The 17,678-nt window shown below is 43.7% G+C and overlaps 1 protein-coding gene across 6 annotated transcripts in view; it reads right to left on the bottom strand.

The window, feature by feature from the left end:
- The window catches only part of LOC149447453 (myosin-binding protein C, fast-type-like), a 209,830-nt gene that overhangs the window by 37,719 nt on the left and 154,433 nt on the right, over window positions 1-17,678 (bottom strand). For all 6 annotated transcript variants that reach the window (XM_089652564.1, XM_089652563.1, XM_089652561.1 and 3 more), the window contains one exon: window positions 5,129-5,296. In XM_089652564.1, coding sequence (XP_089508690.1) covers window positions 5,129-5,296 — 168 coding nt within the window. The remainder of the gene's footprint in view (window positions 1-5,128; window positions 5,297-17,678) is intronic.

Genomic DNA, 17,678 nt, shown 5'->3' with positions numbered 1-17,678 from the left:
GCTGGAAAACCAGCAGCCGATCGGCATAAGATCAGCTCTTGCAGCCAATGGCTGCGAGTGCTGCCTTGTGTTTATGGTGGGGGGCGGTCTGCCAGTTAAAATACAGAAGCAGAATGGGGAGATCGGTGTAATAACATCGCATAGTTAGTACAGTGACTGCCGCAGTCTTTTTTTTTTTTCAGCCTGCTAGGTTGAACGTAAAATACTTAATGTGTATCAGGCTTAATAAGAGAGGGAGCTTCAGGCAAACTCTACTGAAAACATGAATTTGTAATGTGTTTTATAAATTATAATTATCGAATAGTTCATGCTACTTCAGAAATAAAAATATATGCAAAAAAAGCATACAAAATGTACATACAGTATGTATCTGTACAGAACATTATTATATATCTGTAGAAAAAATGATAATAGACAATATTAGTCAGATGTGGTATTATAACAAGTTTAGAAACATGATAAAGTACAAAGATTGGCGGAATAATGGGAAAGATTACTACTGTTCTATATTATATTTATAACCTCCTGTTAAGTGCACAGGCATTGTGGGCTCTGTTTGACATTGTGGCTTTGACTTCCAGAATTTACAGCAGTTCAGGTGAATACCGAATTTTTAGAAATCTTCACTGAAACCGATTTATTGCTTGGAGTATCTGGACGTAGTCTTGGCTATAGCCCAGGTCAGTGTATTACTTCCTCAACAGAATCTTCAGATTCTCTGGTCTGCCCTCCAGTCTATGATTTACCTGACCCTCCAGTTTTGCATGAGAGTCCTGAGTCTGATAATAACATCCTTTGATTCGGTTTTGTTTGTACAGTTTCACTCCAGACCTATACAATACAATAGTATGTCATCATGGGACAAGTCAGTTAGGTCCCTAACTGCTTGATTAATTTGGTACTAAAGACCAGGTTGTCTCTGGCTTGTTGGCTCAGGAATCTGGCTCTGGAATCGGGGAAGCCCTTCCTTTCTGTCTTTGGAGGATCTTAAATAAAAGATGACTAGGGAGGAGCCCTAGGCATCCTGTTGGCGCAGGGTATTTGATCTTTGAGGGAGTCTCATTTCCCATTCAACATCCTGGAGCTTTGGGGAAATAGGCAGTCTCTGGTAAGGTCAGCCAATTTGAATTCTGTCAGACAATGCAATGATGGTGGTGTACATTAACAATTGGTGTTGGTGTACATCGACCATCAGGGAGAAACCATAACCCTCACTGTGGCAAGAGAGTGCGTAGATTGCATCCTGTCCATGGCAGAACTTTAAATGCTGTGTCCTCCATGTACGTCCTCGGCAGGCAGACTTCCTTAGCTGGCTACGACTGGACCCACAGAGTGGTCTGTACTTCTGAAGGTATTCCAGGTTCTGTGTCATGGGTGGGAAACGCCTGACATGGACCTTCATGCCCAACAAAAAACTGGAAAGGTTTGTCATCAAGTACAGGGATCCTCTGGTGGAAGCAGTAAATGCTATGGTAACTTTGTGGGATCAGTACACCCTGATCTTGTTTTTTTCTCACCTGAATGTCCTTGTTTGTCTGCTTCATGTGATTGTGGTGGAGAGCAGTCTGGTGATCCTCATTGCTTTAGAATGTGAATGTGGTATGCTAACCTTGTCAAACTCCTGGCAGATGCTCTGTGGGCTATGACAGGTTGTCAGGATCTTTTGTCCCAAGGACCAAGTTACAATCCTGCTTCATGATAACTGGCTTTAACAAAATACCTGTTTAAGCCGAGGTTCTGATATAGAGAGGCATATCTAATTCTGTGATTCCTATTATGCTAAAAGCTAGGAGGTCTACTACCTGCAAGGTATATTATCAGGCATAGAAGGCAATTTCAGTTGGTGTGAGTCTTAGCCTTTCATCTTCACAGTTTCTTCATGGAGCAAAAACCCTTCTTTCTAGAGTTGGGTCTGGGCCACTGTATGGCTCTCTGCACTCTCAAAGGTCAGGTTTCTGCCCTTTTTCTCTTGTTTTCAGAGTCCCTTGGCCTTTCTCTCCTTAAATAAGATCTTGTACAGGGGTTGTCCCATGTAGCTTCCCTTATCTGTTCCCCCGTGATTCTGTGGGATCTGAATCTGGTTTTCTCTGTGGTTTGAAGACCACCATTTAATCCCATCAGGGACAATGTTTTCTACTCTAACCCATTAGGCATAGGTCCTTCAGACTCTTTGAGCTGCAGGCAGTCGTCTACAGTTTTCTGTTGCATCTATGGCCTGTGAACATTTATTTTTTTAGTACCCACCCATTTGTTGGACTGCTTTTTTTGCATCCCAACATAAACATTTCTGCATCCCACAATGGATGAGATAACTAGTTTTTTTGTATTCGCCATAAAATCCTATTCTTGGTGTACATTGAGGGACACAGGCTCCAACCCTCCAGGGGGAATTTACTAAAACTGGAGCGTGCAAAATCTGGTGTAGCTCTGCATAGAAATCAGAAAACTCCAGCTTGTTCAATTAAGCTTTGACAATACAACCAAGTTCGAAGCTGATTGGCTGCCATGAACAACTTCTCCTGATTCTAAGTGCTCCAATTTTAGTAACTCTCCCCCTCAGTATTGATGTTCATGCTCTCAGTACACCTTTGCTACAAAACTGAAGCATGTTGGTATGGGGCTGGGTAATCCTGTGCTGGTTGACAGTATCCATTTCTCTAGTAGAGGACAGTATAATCCAGTGGTTTCAAACTGTGGCCTATGGGCTGGATGTGGCCCTTTGGTTGCCTTTATCTATGTCAGAGCCTGGGTCCAAACCTGGGCCTTCTGCAGTGAGGGGCAATGTTTCTTCTTGCTGAGCCACCTTGAATGCTGGACAGCTCCCTTGACAATTATTTGGATGATCCTGCCTTGACCTTGTTTGTCTTGAACATTGAACCTTGAACCCCTTGCTCCTCCCATGAACTTCCTGATAAAAGCCATGTCTCTGCATTTCCTCTTCACCAGATTATTGTGCCTTCTCCAGCCAGTATCTCGCTTGTCTCTCCTGCTGCCGTCTATACCTTCGCTACCAACCTTTGGCTTGTTTCTATGACTACGATTCTGCCTCATCCCCATCTACTGCCGCTTGTTACCGACCCTTGGCTTGTTGACTGCTAGATCCCTACCTGCTCTATCTGCTATTGGATTCCGGCTTGCTCATTCCCTGGTGGGGTGATCCTGAGAACTGCGACCTGGTATTAGCACGCTGCTGAATCTATCTCCACCATCAGGAGCTCTGGTGAAGACCGGTTAGTGCTTAGACCCCACATCTCAGGTGAGGCTGTGTCATTTCCCAGGGTGACCTGCTGGTGTACCTATCCTGCTGGTTTCAGGTAAGTCTTACACTGCTATAGCAACTGGTCTCTGAACCTGACCCAGACCGTGACAGTCTAGCCCAGGGGTCTGCAACCTTTAAGACATAAAGAGCCACTTGGACCCGTTTCCGAGAGGGAAAAAAAGACTGGGAGCCGCAAAACCATTGCAACATTTAAAACAAATCTGACACTGCATATATTGCAAAAAGCGCTCTGGTCATGAAGGGGGTTTAAGGGCCCAGTAAGCAAAGGGTTAATCAGGGCCACAGTGTATCGTCATAATCACAATCATAGCCTTAGGTCAGTGGTGGGCAACCTTTTTTTTCAACTGAGCCAAATCTCGCCAAAACCACGATTGAAATTTATTTTGAGAGCCACATTTTTAAAACTGAAATCCCCCATATAGTAATTCATCCCCCATAGTAATTCATCCCCCATAGTAATTCATCCCCCATATACTAATTCATCCCCCATAGTAATTCATCCCCCATATAGTAATTCATCCCCCATAGTAATTCATCCCCCATATAGTAATTCATCCCCCATAGTAATTCATCCCCCATATAGTAATTCATCCCCCATAGTAATTCATCCCCCACATAGTAATTCATCCCCCATATAGTAATTCATCCCCCATAGTAATTCATCCCCCACATAGTAATTCATCCCTCATAGTAATTAATCCCCCATATAGTAATTCATCCCCCATAGTAATTCATCCCCCATATAGTAATTCATCCCCCATAGTAATTCATCCCCCATATAGTAATTCATCCCCCATAGTAATTCATCCCCCATATAGTAATTCATCCCCCATAGTAATTCATCCCCCATATAGTAATTCATCCCCCCTATAGTAATTCATTCCCCATATTGTGTCAATTCACTTACCTTTGCTCCGCGCGTTCCTCTCGCCGTGTTCCCGCGCCGTTCTGGTCTTCAGGGCGGACTGTGAGAGGAGAGGAGTTTGTCACGCTGCCCCGCCTACATCCTGGCTGCCCCGCCTACATCCTGACAGCCAATGTTTGCCAAGCTCCGCGGGCCGGATTAAAAGGTCCGCCGGGCCGTAGTTTGCCCATTGCTGGGCTAGCTGCAGAGTCCTGACTTTTGGGGCGGCCGCCCGAGAGGAGGGAGGGGAGCGGGCGCCCGGCACACAGAAGACCCTATTGCCTGTCAACTGGTGGGCAGTGTGCTCCGGAGCCGCAGCCAAGGTGAAAAAGAGCCGCATGCGGCTCTGGAGCCGCGGGTTGCCGACACCCGGTCTAGCCCTTGGGATAATATTCTTCCATCTGATACAAAGCACTATTCCTCCCATTGATTCTTCCCATTTAAACCAACAATGAGGCACAATTGCTTCCACTGTCAACAAAAATGGGGAATTCCTCCTGTTGACCACCAAACCTTAGGCATTGTTTACTAACTATTGGAGCATTTTCTACTCCCGCTGGTCACATTTCATCCCCCTGAAAGTCTAAAGTACAATAAACTGACCCTTTGTTTAGAAGGCACCAAAATTTCTGCTTCAGAGCTTCTACTTCTTTTTCCATGCTAAGGCCATAAGAGGGGGTCTTAAACCACCACATGAATTTTCAAATCATTTTACATTAGGAAGTGTAAGAATGATACTCCTCATTTACCAGCAACGTTAAGCAGCAAAACGGGGCAAGAATGTGCAGAGCCAGGAACTCTTTTCCAGAAATCTTGTCTTTACAATCACAAGGAGCTATAATAAATTATTTGATGATTTTTGAATGATCAAATAAGGGTGTTCTGTCTCTTGAATTTGAATGGTTATGCTCACTGTTAGGTTTATGGAAATAAAAGCAACTTACGCACTATCTCCCGAATTGTAACTGGCTGCGCCAGAACGGCTGGCTCACTTTTGCCGGCAATATTCACAGCACGCACACGGAAGAAAAGTTTTTCTCCTGTTGGTAGACCCTTTGCTGTGTATCCACATCTTTCTACCAGCTCCTTGTTGGTCTCAACCCATTCGTCAGCTAAAAGATATTAAAGAGGTGTACAAATAATAGAAGAAATTAATCACAAATATGGATTAAAACCAAAGCTATAGATAAAAAAAAACCCAAACCGTTATGATACTTGAATTTTATAAATGTTATTTTAGTGATAGAAAATCTAGAACTGGTTAAAGGGAACAGAAACACACAGGGGCCCTTACACATACCTGTTCATGCATGCAAATATATTGGGGTTGATTTTCTAAAACTGGAGAGTGCAAAACCTGATTCAGCTGTGCATGGTAGCCAATTAGCTTCAAACTTCAGCTTGTTCAATTAAGCTTTGCTAAATAAAATCTCGAAGCTGATTAGTTTCTATGCAGAACTGCACCAGGGCTCATGTAGAAGCTAAGAGAATAAATAATAAAGACATTTGTATTGTAATAAGTGCAGAAAGATTTATGTTTCAGATTAAAAAGCTTTATATAGTAGAACCTATAAAACAAATTGTACATTATGTATATAACTGTAATCTGTTTTGTATGCTTTGAAGTGCAGCAGAACCACTTTAATATAGCACAAATGTAAGAACACTCACATATTCAAGGAGTAAAACAGGCATGTGTGTGATATCCAGTAAGGAATGGCTGTGACAGGTGCCTGACATCCGCATCTGCGCTAAAACAAGCGTGGTAACAGTAGGGAGACAGATGTGGAAGCCAGCCGACACACACGTACTCCTCAAGATGGCGTCTGGAATGCATGCTGAGGTGATGTTGGCGTGATGACCAGAATGACCAGGGACCAGAATTCATTGAGACACGTTTCGGAGCATGCACTGGCCTATATAGGCGTAAGCGTGCTCCTTTGTCAAGCTGGGAATGGCAAAGGCTTGAAGGCCGTCATTATATACATTGACTGCTAGCGGCGTTCAGGGAGTCTGAATGCCACTAGCGCTTCTTTTTTCCTTCTAGTTCTGCTACAGTACTACATGAAGCTTGCGCTTTGTGACCTACGGACCTTCCTTATCTAATTTATTTAGATTACATTAATACCACTAATAATTGTACTTTATGGACTTGGCTTTAGTGTTTTGCGCTGATTATCATTTAGTCTTACTTTTTTTTTTATTTTGTTAGCTATGCCTACGTATTTGTCAGGAGTATGTAATGCTCCTGCTCCATCACTGCTGCTAGTCTCATTCCAGCATCCTGGTTTTGGTTGTGATACATTCTCCATGGCTGTCTGTCCACGTACAAGGTGACTGATGTGGCCAGTCTCTGAGTGGAAACCAAACCTGATTTAAGCCAGCCAAATCTGCAGTCTAATGTTTGTGATAAGTGTGTAATACATGCTCAAGCTCCCTGTCTGTTTGTCCTGATCTGCTGTTTAGAATCCCTTGTTTATGACCTTAGATTAGATATCGACTATTCTCAGAACTCTGCCCACCCTTTGACTGCAGATTGGACCCTGACTACTTTGAACCTTGCCTGCCTTGTACCTGGACTGTCATTGAACCACTCTGCCTGTGTGCCAACCACAGTGTTTGCTGTGTTCAGTTTGCGCCTGCCTCAGCGTGATAGCCAGGCACTATAGCATTGTGTATAAATCCTGGGGGCAACCAAGTACCAGTAGACCTGTTTGCCTTATTGGAAAAGGGGCTGCTATGGGTGAAGAACACAGAAGCCAGATATAGTGCCTGACCACGTGCATTAGGGGTAAGCGTGACAGTACTGTACATGGCACTCATCGTGCACACAGCACCAATAATGTTTTGATTACATGTTTGCATTCTTTTGAGTCCTGATTAGAATTTAGCCTGCCTGTTTAAAGCTCTTTAGCATAAAAGTACATTTGTGATAGTAATTTGATACCTATGTAATCATCTGTTTAAAAAATATTAAATTGCACTGAATAAACAGAACAGTTATTTGGAAAGATTATGTGTGTATATTTTTGTGTCTGTTCCCTACTGCAGTACTTGTTAATTTGGAACTACTAATCAAAATGAGGATAGGAGTTGCCTATCTATAAAATTTCCAGAACAGTTGGCAAGCTTTTGCCCAGAAGGGCATTTCCAGGTGACCATGAGAGTACAAAATGGGGAACTTGAGATGATCTGGGAATTTCTGATAATCAGCTGGCTGAGGTATGCTTTTTGCTTACATTTGAGTTATCAGGCTTCCTTGGATGGTAAGGCATTTTTGGGGCAAAGGGTATCTATTTTACTCTCCTTAATCGAACTATGTTGATTGGTGTTTATATTATATGTTATGTTGTGTACTGTCCACCGGAGTGTTATAGATAAGAAAAGGAAGAATAGTGCTGTTAACAGGTTACAAGTATACACATCTACTGTATTTGATCAGGATGGACCAAGGGTGAAAAACAATAAAGGGAAGTTTGGATGTTAATCTGCTGGATGAATCAGAGACCAGAACTAGTAAATTATAAAACGTGAAAAAAAGCCAAAACAGAGAAATGAAAGTCAAATTGTATAGGAACAGCAGAATTTTTTGCCCTGGTTCAAACAGAATACTTTATATGTGGTCAGAGAAGAACAATGGGATGAACACTATGGCTGGCCATCTGATCATAGAAGCTAGAGTAAGTTAAAGGATAAGTTCACCTTTCTCTCATAACATGTTACATGTAACACTCATATTCAGGGTATACAGCTAGCGGGGGATACTCTCCCCCCCCCCCCCCGTAAAATTAAAAAGAAGTGGCCATGCAGGGCTCTGCCCACCTGGCCGCATCACTCCTCTGTGAATGAGAAACAGCCAGTCCCGACAGCCTTAGCAGCTGTCGGCTTGTAGTTCAAGATGAATTACCACGGCACTGTGGAGTGTCGTGGTAGTTCATTGATTCTTCCTGTCAGTACATCTGCTTGCTCATATATCCCATATGGGCAAGCAGATATACTGACAGAACTTCAGGAGACCTGCTTGGCACCAGCGATCTGCTGATCACTGGTGCAATATTTTACAGGCTCCTGCAGCAAGAAATAATAAATGCACATTTTTTTACCTGCAAAAAAATGTGCGTTTATTTTTTTTTTATCAAAAGGTGAACTTATTCTCTAAGTACAGAATTCTAGTACATGGGATGCATAACTGCATGGTATTGTTATAATATATTATATTATGACTTTGGGAAACTATGGAAGACGGAAAGTTAGGACTTGTGTTATCTAGCTAAAACTAACAGTAAAGCTAACAAAGAGAAATAATATTGCCAGAACATTAAACTGGAGTTCTTACAGAAAGAGCATGATAGAAAAAAAACAAGCCATTGAGATACTGTATACTTCATGCAAGTTAGGACCACTAATCAAGGGTTCACCCAGCTGCATCAGAGCAGTAGGATAGTTGCCAACAGTCACGGATTTCCCGGGACACTCACGGATTTTTGACATTTGTCACGAACAGTCATTGTCCAAATAATCATGGAAAATTATTTTTGTCCCGGACAGGTTTTATTTTGTTACGGACCGCTAGTCAAAACAGTCAAAGCATCTAGTACTGCAGTGTGTTAACTATATTCTTCCCCCACTCCCTATGATCCTCTTCCCTCTTTCTCTGTCCTCCCCCTGCCTGGGACTGCCATTCAGAGAGAGACAGGAAGTCATGTGCTTGTTTTTCTTATGCTGATTGGTTGTTACTGTGAGGGTGTGTGGCCAGCCCAGGGGTGATCGCGCCAGCCCGCCTTATCCTCCTCCTCACGTGCAAGGCTCCTCCTCCTCACGTGCAAGGCTCCTCCTCATGTGCAAGCTGCTGCAGAGTGGACTCAGGACCAAGCCCAGGATCACCAATGATGGGCACTGTCAGATGCCGCTCTATAGTGTAGCAGAGGTGAGTTGTGAGAGAGAGGAGAGAGAGAAGGAGAGAGAGAAAGTCGTGTGTGTGTGTGTGTGGGGTGGGGGGTGCAAAGTGTGGGTGGGGGGGCAGAGTTTTTGTGTGTGTGTGTGTGTGTGTGTGGGGGGGGGGGGGGGTGCGGTATAGTGAGGCCTGCTGTGATATTTATGGTGGCACATACTGTAATATTTATGGTGAAGCATGCTGTGATATTTATGGTGGAGCATGCCGTAATATTTATGGTGGCGCATACTATGATATTTATTGTGGCACATACTGTAATATTTATGGTGGAGCATGCTGTGATATTTATGGTGGAGCATACTGTACTCTGACCAGCCCTTGTGCCATGTCTGCAGTGTGACCATCTCCAGTATTACTGTAGTCTCTGACCCTCCCCTGTACTAACGGCAGTAACCTCTAGCAACCAATCAGTGAGAGGTAATGTGTTGTAACCTCTAGCAACCAATCACTGAGTGTGGACCAGTTCTGTTTATATTATTAAAGTTTTTTTTTTAGATAAGTCTATGTGTGTTTCTTTTGGACTGCTGAGGTGGAGAGCAAAATTGTATGGGAAGCAAAAGAAAATAATTTACATATCGCCCCACCTATGCTGGCTTTCTGGACATACAATAAAAAAAAGTGCCCCAAAAATTTTTTTTTAAATGTTAGCAACTATGCAGTAGCTGCACATACAAAGTGCTACTAGACAAAGTTATAGACATTATTTAACTTTAATGGTCCCACATTCTGTCTAATGCAAGGTTCACAAATTTTGACTTTGTATTGCTATTTTTGTACAAATCTAACAATGAAAAAGGTGTACAATTGAACTCAGCCACCTTATTGCCTGTATTGGAGGAGGCTGGAGAAAACCACGTGTTAAATTGATGATGTAGGAATCAGCTGCTGTGATCCCAGTGCAAGACACACTCCTTGCAGACCCAGGTATTTGATTTTTTGTAGATGGATCCTGGTTTCATATTGAGGATGGCAAAACCCATACTGAATATGCAGTTTTCACCCTGAACAAAACTCTGTATTCAAAGTAATTGGTTCCTTCTTCCCCAACTCAAAAAAGCCTGCGAACTACTAAATGAGTATTTATTAAAATTATATCTAGAGAGCTTTTTGGGTGGTGCATGATTTTGGGTCTATTTGAAGTTAGTTACTAGTTTCAGCAGTTAAACCAATCAAGTATGCTAAGGTAAATGATTGGCTTCAGTCTCCAGGCTTCTTGCTGAGGTAGCCATACTAAAATAAAAAAGCACATATGGAAAAAGACAAGGAAAATCATAAAGCAGACCAGGTGACTAAGAAAGCTACATTACAGCCCCAGACACTTGCTGGGTCTGTGCAACTCACAGATTTCACCCCCAGTTCTAGCCCAGTAGAGCTGGGAATAATAGTTAAACTTTGAGTACCCCAGAACAAGAAGAACAAGTGGTCCATAGTGGGGCAACTTCTTATGAAACAGGACTTTGGAAAAAAAGTGATTTTTTTCTAAGTCTGGCAGCCATGCTTTTTCCTATGATGGTGAGCTTGACACATAGATTATGTTATCAGTCAAAATCAGTTATGGCTGCCTTAGTAAATGAGCATAGGATAGGGAATCCTTTTCAGAGATTACAGATTGATATATCTAGATGCCAGGATCAGTATGCACTGTTGTAAATCCCAGAGTAACTTTGCCAAATCTAATGCGAACTTTAAAATATTATGGAAAGCTATCAAATTTTAAAATAAATCTTGCAAAATCTGTGATTTTAGATATTAATATATTGAAAGTAGAAAGACAGGTATTACAAGAAAAATTTCCTTTTAAATGGCAGGATAAAGAATTAAAGTATTTATGAGTAAAGTTAACCCCGTCACTCAAGAGTATATACTAAGTGAACTACATATCATTACGGAATGAAATAAAAGAGGAGCTGAGGAAAATTAAAAAGGATCACTTTCCTGGATAGGACGAAATAATATGGTTAAGATGGTGATACTTTCTAAAATCTTGTATACATTTCAAATACTTCCAATTTACTTGCTGCAAACGTACTTTATGTAATATTAAAAAGAATGATAATGAGATATAAATGGGTAAATAAAAAACCAAGGGTGAAATATGAGGTCCTATGTAAGGATAAAATAAATGGGGGATTAAATATGCCAGAGATTAAAAGATATTACTGTGCAGTAATTATATCACAAATAATGGAATGGGTGTATAATCCACAAGGGAAAAGGGATTGAACTAACGCTTTCTGAAAACACTAGCACTTTAACTAAGAATGTATTTAGGATATGGGATTTAATTCACAAACAAAATGGATGGGAGTATAATTCACCATTAATACCATTGATGGGAACATATTGCAGGAACATGGATTATAGATAGGAATGCACGGTTAAAGGATATTATGAAAGAAGAGTTAAACACTTTACAGGAGTTGAAACAGAAAAGGGAAATGTTTCAGATTATGGATGAATGGTGGTACTATTAACTGACATTTTGCTGTATCACTCCCACGGCCATTGAGAAAGGATGAAAATTTGTATCCACTAGAGTAATTATTGAATGTAAAAGGAACGCAAAAGCATCGATGGGTGTGCTTATTCCATAATGGAGAAGAAAGAGAAGTGCGCCAGACTAAGTGCAGTATGAATATAAAAGTTTATTGCACACAAGATTATAAAAACTCACAAGACGTGTTGCGTGGCTGGCGCTCTAGGCGGGTCCCACAGGAGGAGGTGAGGATGGCAGGCGCAGTAACCAGGAGTCGCAGAGGTCTGATGAAAAGGCAGGTTGCCTAGAAACGCGTCACCGCCCCCTTGGAGGATTCCCAGCAACGTCCTGATGTCATTTCCTGCCCGGCGGCCATCTTGGATGTGCCTCAAGCTGGCTACTGTACCCACGCTGATGTGAGAGATCAGCAGTGCCTGCCCTGGATCCCGGTTCTTATCTGCGCCGCGACTCCTGGTTACTGCGCCTGCCATCCTCGCCTCCTCCTGTGGGACCCGCCTAGAGCGCCAGCCACGCAACACCTTGGCATTACAGCCATCCATTTGTGAGGTGCAGCGCAGATGACATCCTCCTCCTTATATATTGATGCCTGATATCTACCCACTTCTTGTGAGTTTTTATAATCTTGTGTGCAATAAACTTTTATATTCATACTGCACTTAGTCTGGCGCACTTCTCTTTCTTCTCCATTTACCACAGAGTCCGGTTTACTCTAGAAAGTGCAAGCCTCACGACGGTGTCCACATTGCAGCGTTGTGTATATATATGTATACACATATATATACCATCTATCTCAATCCAGTACTGTTTGCATCACAAGGCCTTTTTTCCCCTCCTTTCCCTACCCCCCTCCCCTCCCTCCTTCCCTTTCCTCACCACTAAAGCTGCATCATCTACTTGTTGCCCCTTTATTACTGGCATGTATGATTATATATCTTAATTTCTGTTTACTGGATTATTTTGTTTAAGGTTTGCTGAGTGAATGTTATGTCCACTACAAATTCTCTTGCGCCAATTGCATTTTTATTTTTGTGCTTATTCCATAATACTGACCTAACAGTAAAAGAGTATAAGAATACAATGATACCGCATTTAATTAATGCAGCAAAAGGGTTGATCCCTAAGTTTTGGAAGGCCCAGGAGACCCCTAAGTTAAAACATTGGATGAAGAGGGTAGAGTTTATATATAGAAAGGAAGAATTATATATAAATTTACACAGAGGTTCGCTGAGTTGATGGTATGGAAAATAAAGGGAAAAGAGGAATGAGTAGAGGGAGAGAGATAGCGATAAGAGGTCAGAGGAGAAATGAAGGTGAAGATGGAACACTAGAGCAATAATAAATGGAAAAAGGGAGGTCATGGGGGGGGGGGGTATGGTAATGGATTTGGGAAATTTGTAATAAACTGTAGATGATTGTGTATTCAAATGTTTTTGGATTTTGTAAGATGTAACTAACAGTTACATAGTTAGTCTGGCTGAAAAAAGACAAAAGTCCATCCAGTTCAACCATAGAAAAAAAAAAGTTATAATCCTATACCCACAGTTGATCCAGTGGAAGGCAAAAAATAAAAATATAATTAAAAAAAAGAATAAGTAGTTTGTAAATACAGAGTCCCAGAAACTACAGGGAGTAACAGAGGAACTCATTTTATGGGAGAGTCTTAAAATAAGTTTTGAGGTTTTAATTTAAAACCCCTTACCATCTAAAATGTAGAGGAACAGTAACTAAGGGGATGTCAGAAAACTATGGCCTAAATGTCTTCTAATATTTTACATTAGGCCCTTAACATCCCTAGCGGTCTGATTATGTCAATATTTCTGTGCTCAAAGCGGTACATTTTTTTGCATGGAAATATGTATTTTTTTATTGTAGGCCTGTAATTTTTAGGAATAACTCACTGAAATCTGTCCGAACAAGAGTCTAGTAAACATCCCGGGTATGTTAAAATTTGAAACACGAAATCATAAATTATAATTTAATAAATAATCATAAAAAATAATAATATAATAATCATAAATTTAATTCAATAATATAATCAAACCAAAAACACTGAAATTTGAAATAGAGCACCAAGTTCGCACATCACTGAGCAAAGTAGCAAAATCGTTTTCAGTGTCTGATGACGAATTTCCCCACGAATCATTATCACTCAATTCTGCAAGTGGTTCTAATTTACTATCGCTGTTCTCTAGCTGGTCCAAAACCGATTTTGACCTAAAGAGACGCTTTTTGGACGCCATGGACTTTTCCCAGCTTCCAGGCAGAAAGAATAGTAAAAATGTAGGCAGGGCACAGGACAATGCACTAGGGAAAAAATGTATGTGAAATGGTTTGATACAGTAATGTTTTACTATGTTATTTTAGTTAATTTAGTGAATGTCACTTTTTGTCATTTTCAAATTTCCCGCCGTTCCGTCCCCGTACGTCCCAACAACGCAGGCGACGGAACCCAGAAGACAGATGCCGGCATCCGTCGGAGGACATTACAGGGGACACTGCAGAGGGGACATCGCGGGAGCGCAGGACATGGTAACAGAAAAACAGATCCCGGAGCAGCACCGCATGGTAAGCCCGAGTGTAGCTCAGGGTTACCGCTTGTGGTACTGAAACTTTACCCTGAGCTACACTCAGAATAACCGCCAGGGAGGTTAAGGGGATATTGGACTCTGTCCCTATGAGATGTTGTTTGGGAGTGTGTTGCTCACTTGCTTATATTTTCTCTGTAGCTGAAGGCCTCCTCTCAGATCTCACAGAGAATGTTACTGATAGAGATGAGCGAAGTATTCAAAAATTCGATTCGGCTGATTTGGCGAATTCGAGGAATAAATTCGATTCGAGGCGAATATATTCGCTGCGAAATTAACTTATAAAAAGGGTGTTTCTAGGCTTCAGAGAGCCTTTATATTAGTGCAGAACACTGTACCCTTAATTTAAATGCCCTTGGAGTCTGCTGGGGAAGAGAAATAATACTGTCAGTCAGTATGACATGCAGATGAGTGCCGTCGATCTTAGAATCACCGCACACTTCACTCATTTGGGCAGTCACGGGGCCAAAACCAGAGTGTGGAGCCACAGTGTGGCGGTGGAGGCAGCAGCAATGGGAGGCCATACAGCACCCTATGACAAAATGGAACCCACCAGCAGTGTGAGGAGACCTGAAAGTGGCACATGGCAGAGTGTGGCGATGGAGACAGCAGCAATGGGAGGCCGTACAGGGACCCATGAGACACTCTGGACCTGGCAGCAGCATGAGGAGGCGGTACAGGGGCCCATGACAGATTACGGGCCTGGCAGCAGCATGAGGAGGCGGTACAGGGGCCCATGGCAGATTACGGGCCTGGCAGCAGCAATGGGAGGCCCGTAATCTGCCAGCACCCTATGACAAAATGGAACCCACCAGCAGTGTGAGGAGACCTGAAAGTGGCACATGGCAGAGTGTGGCGATGGAGACAGCAGCAATGGGAGGCCGTACAGGGACCCATGACAGATTACGGGCCTGGCAGCAGCATGAGGAGGCGGTACAGGGGCCCATGACAGATTACGGGCCTGGCAGCAGCAATGGGAGGCCCGTAATCTGCCAGCACCCTATGACAAAATGGAACCCACCAGCAGTGTGAGGAGACCTGAAAGTGGCACATGGCAGAGTGTGGCGATGGAGACAGCAGCAATGGGAGGCCGTACAGGGACCCATGACAGATTACGGGCCTGGCAGCAGCATGAGGAGGCGGTACAGGGGCCCATGGCAGATTACGGGCCTGGCAGCAGCAATGGGAGGCCCGTAATCTGCCAGCACCCTATGACAAAATGGAACCCACCAGCAGTGTGAGGAGACCTGAAAGTGGCACATGGCAGAGTGTGGCGATGGGGACAGCAGCAATGGGAGGCCGTACAGGGACACATGACACACTCTGGACCTGGCCCAACATGGGCCCCCTGGCCACGCTTGACTTTCTGGCCACATAGTCGACATACGGCTACGTTTACTTCCTCGGGTGGCTTGACGAAAAATTGCCACACCGCCGAGTAGGAAACTTTGCCCCCGCTACTCCTCACTGGCTGACTGCTACTTCCTCCGTGCACACCGGCACCACTACTGGCCGTGGTGGTAGGCTGCAGTGGAGCTGGTGCTCTACTCCGTGGCCGTTTGCCTCCACTGACACTGCTGCGACCCTGCTGCCTCCTGGGCAACCCACCGACTGTTTTGCTCGCTGCCAAGCTGCCACCCTCTTCTCCTGATGATGCGGAAGCAATAGCCTGATGACGACGAGGCTGCCAAGTGCGATCAGCCTCATCATCATCAATTAGGGTCTCCGCCTCACTACTAGCCCCCTCGGCTGTGTGTGGGTCAGGAGACAGACCTGTCTCTAGACCGGCTACCGAGCCACTCTCCTCGCCAGTACTTCTTCGCCTGGCTGCTGAAGAGGCGGATGTCTCCCCCCGTTCCTGACCGCCCTCTGTTAGCTCTTCCTCACTGTACAGTGGGGCTGAGCCCACAGCATGCGATACTTCGCTTGGTGAGGGAACACCAAAGGACAGGGGCAGGTAGAGGACACGTGATTTCAGTGGGCTTGCTCCCGGGCCATGCCAACTAACGGTTGTGTCTGACGTACCCACCGACCGTTGGCTGTAGGTAACAGAGGTGACCTGGGAAGAGGAAGACGACCGAGCCAACCAATCGATGACGGCAGGGTTGTCAGTGGAGACACGACCGCTGGATGACACCGGGAGCACTGGCCTCTGGCTGCGACTAGTGCTGCCTCGACCCCTTCCTCTGCTGCCACGTCTGCTCGCTCCTGAAACATTGCCTCCTCTGCCACTCCTCTGCGTGTTGTCTGACATACTCTTTAATTCAACGATTCTGTGTCCCTGAGTAACGATTCTGTGTCCCTGAGTAACAATTCTGTGTCTGTCCCTGAGTAACAATTCTGTGTCCCTCAGTAACAATTCTGTGTCCCTCAGTAACAATTCTGTGTCTGTCCCTGAGTAACAATTCTGTGTCCCTCAGTAACATTTCTGTGTCCCTCAGTAACAATTCTGTGTCCCTCAGTAACAATTCTGTGTCTGTCCCTGAGTAACAATTCTGTGTCCCTGAGTAACAGTTCTGTGTCCCTGAGTAACAGTTCAGTGTCCCTGAGTAACAATTCTGTGTCCCTGAGTAACGATTCTGTGTCCCTGAGTAACGATTCTGTGTCCCTCAGTAACAATTATGTGTCCCTGAGTAACAATTCTGTGTCCCTGAGTAACAATTCTGTGTCTGTCCCTGAGTAACAATTCTGTGTCCCTGAGTAACAATTCTGTGTCCCTGAGTAACAATTCTGTGTCTGTCTCTGAGTAACAATTCTGTGTCCCTCAGTAACAATTCTGCGTCTGTCCCTGAGTAACAATTTTGTGTCCCTGAGTAACAATTCTGTGTCCCTGAGTAACAGCTCTGTGTCCCTGAGTAACAATTCTGTGTCCCTGAGTAACAATTCTGTGTCCCTCAGTAACAATTCTGTGTCCCTGAGTAACAATTCTGTGTCCCTCAGTAACAATTCTGTGTCTGTCCCTGAGTAACAATTCTGTGTCCCTGAGTAACAGTTCTGTGTCCCTGAGTAACAATTCTGTGTCCCTGAGTAGCGATTCTGTGTCCCTGAGTAACAATTCTGTGTCCCTGAGTAACAATTCTGTGTCCCTGAGTAACAATTCTGTGTCTGTCCCTGAGTAACAATTCTGTGTCCCTGAGTAACAATTCTGTGTCCCTGAGTAACAATTCTGTGTCCCTGAGTAACAATTCTGTGTCTGTCCCTGAGTAACAATTCTGTGTCCCTCAGTAACAATTCTGTGTCCCTCAGTAACAATTCTGTGTCTGTCCCTGAGTAACAATTCTGTGTCCCTCAGTAACAATTCTGTGTCTGTCCCTGAGTAACAATTCTGTGTCCCTGAGTAACAGTTCTGTGTCCCTGAGTAACAGTTCTGTGTCCCTGAGTAACAATTCTGTGTCCCTGAGTAACAATTCTGTGTCCCTCAGTAACAATTCTGTGTCCCTCAGTAACAATTCTGCGTG

The sequence above is a fragment of the Staurois parvus genome, unplaced genomic scaffold, assembly GCF_062004578.1.
Source record: "Staurois parvus isolate SC_StPar_1 unplaced genomic scaffold, SC_StPar_1.0 ptg000686l, whole genome shotgun sequence".
Taxonomy (NCBI): domain Eukaryota; kingdom Metazoa; phylum Chordata; class Amphibia; order Anura; family Ranidae; genus Staurois; species Staurois parvus.
This window is presented reverse-complemented; position numbering and strand designations above follow the sequence as displayed.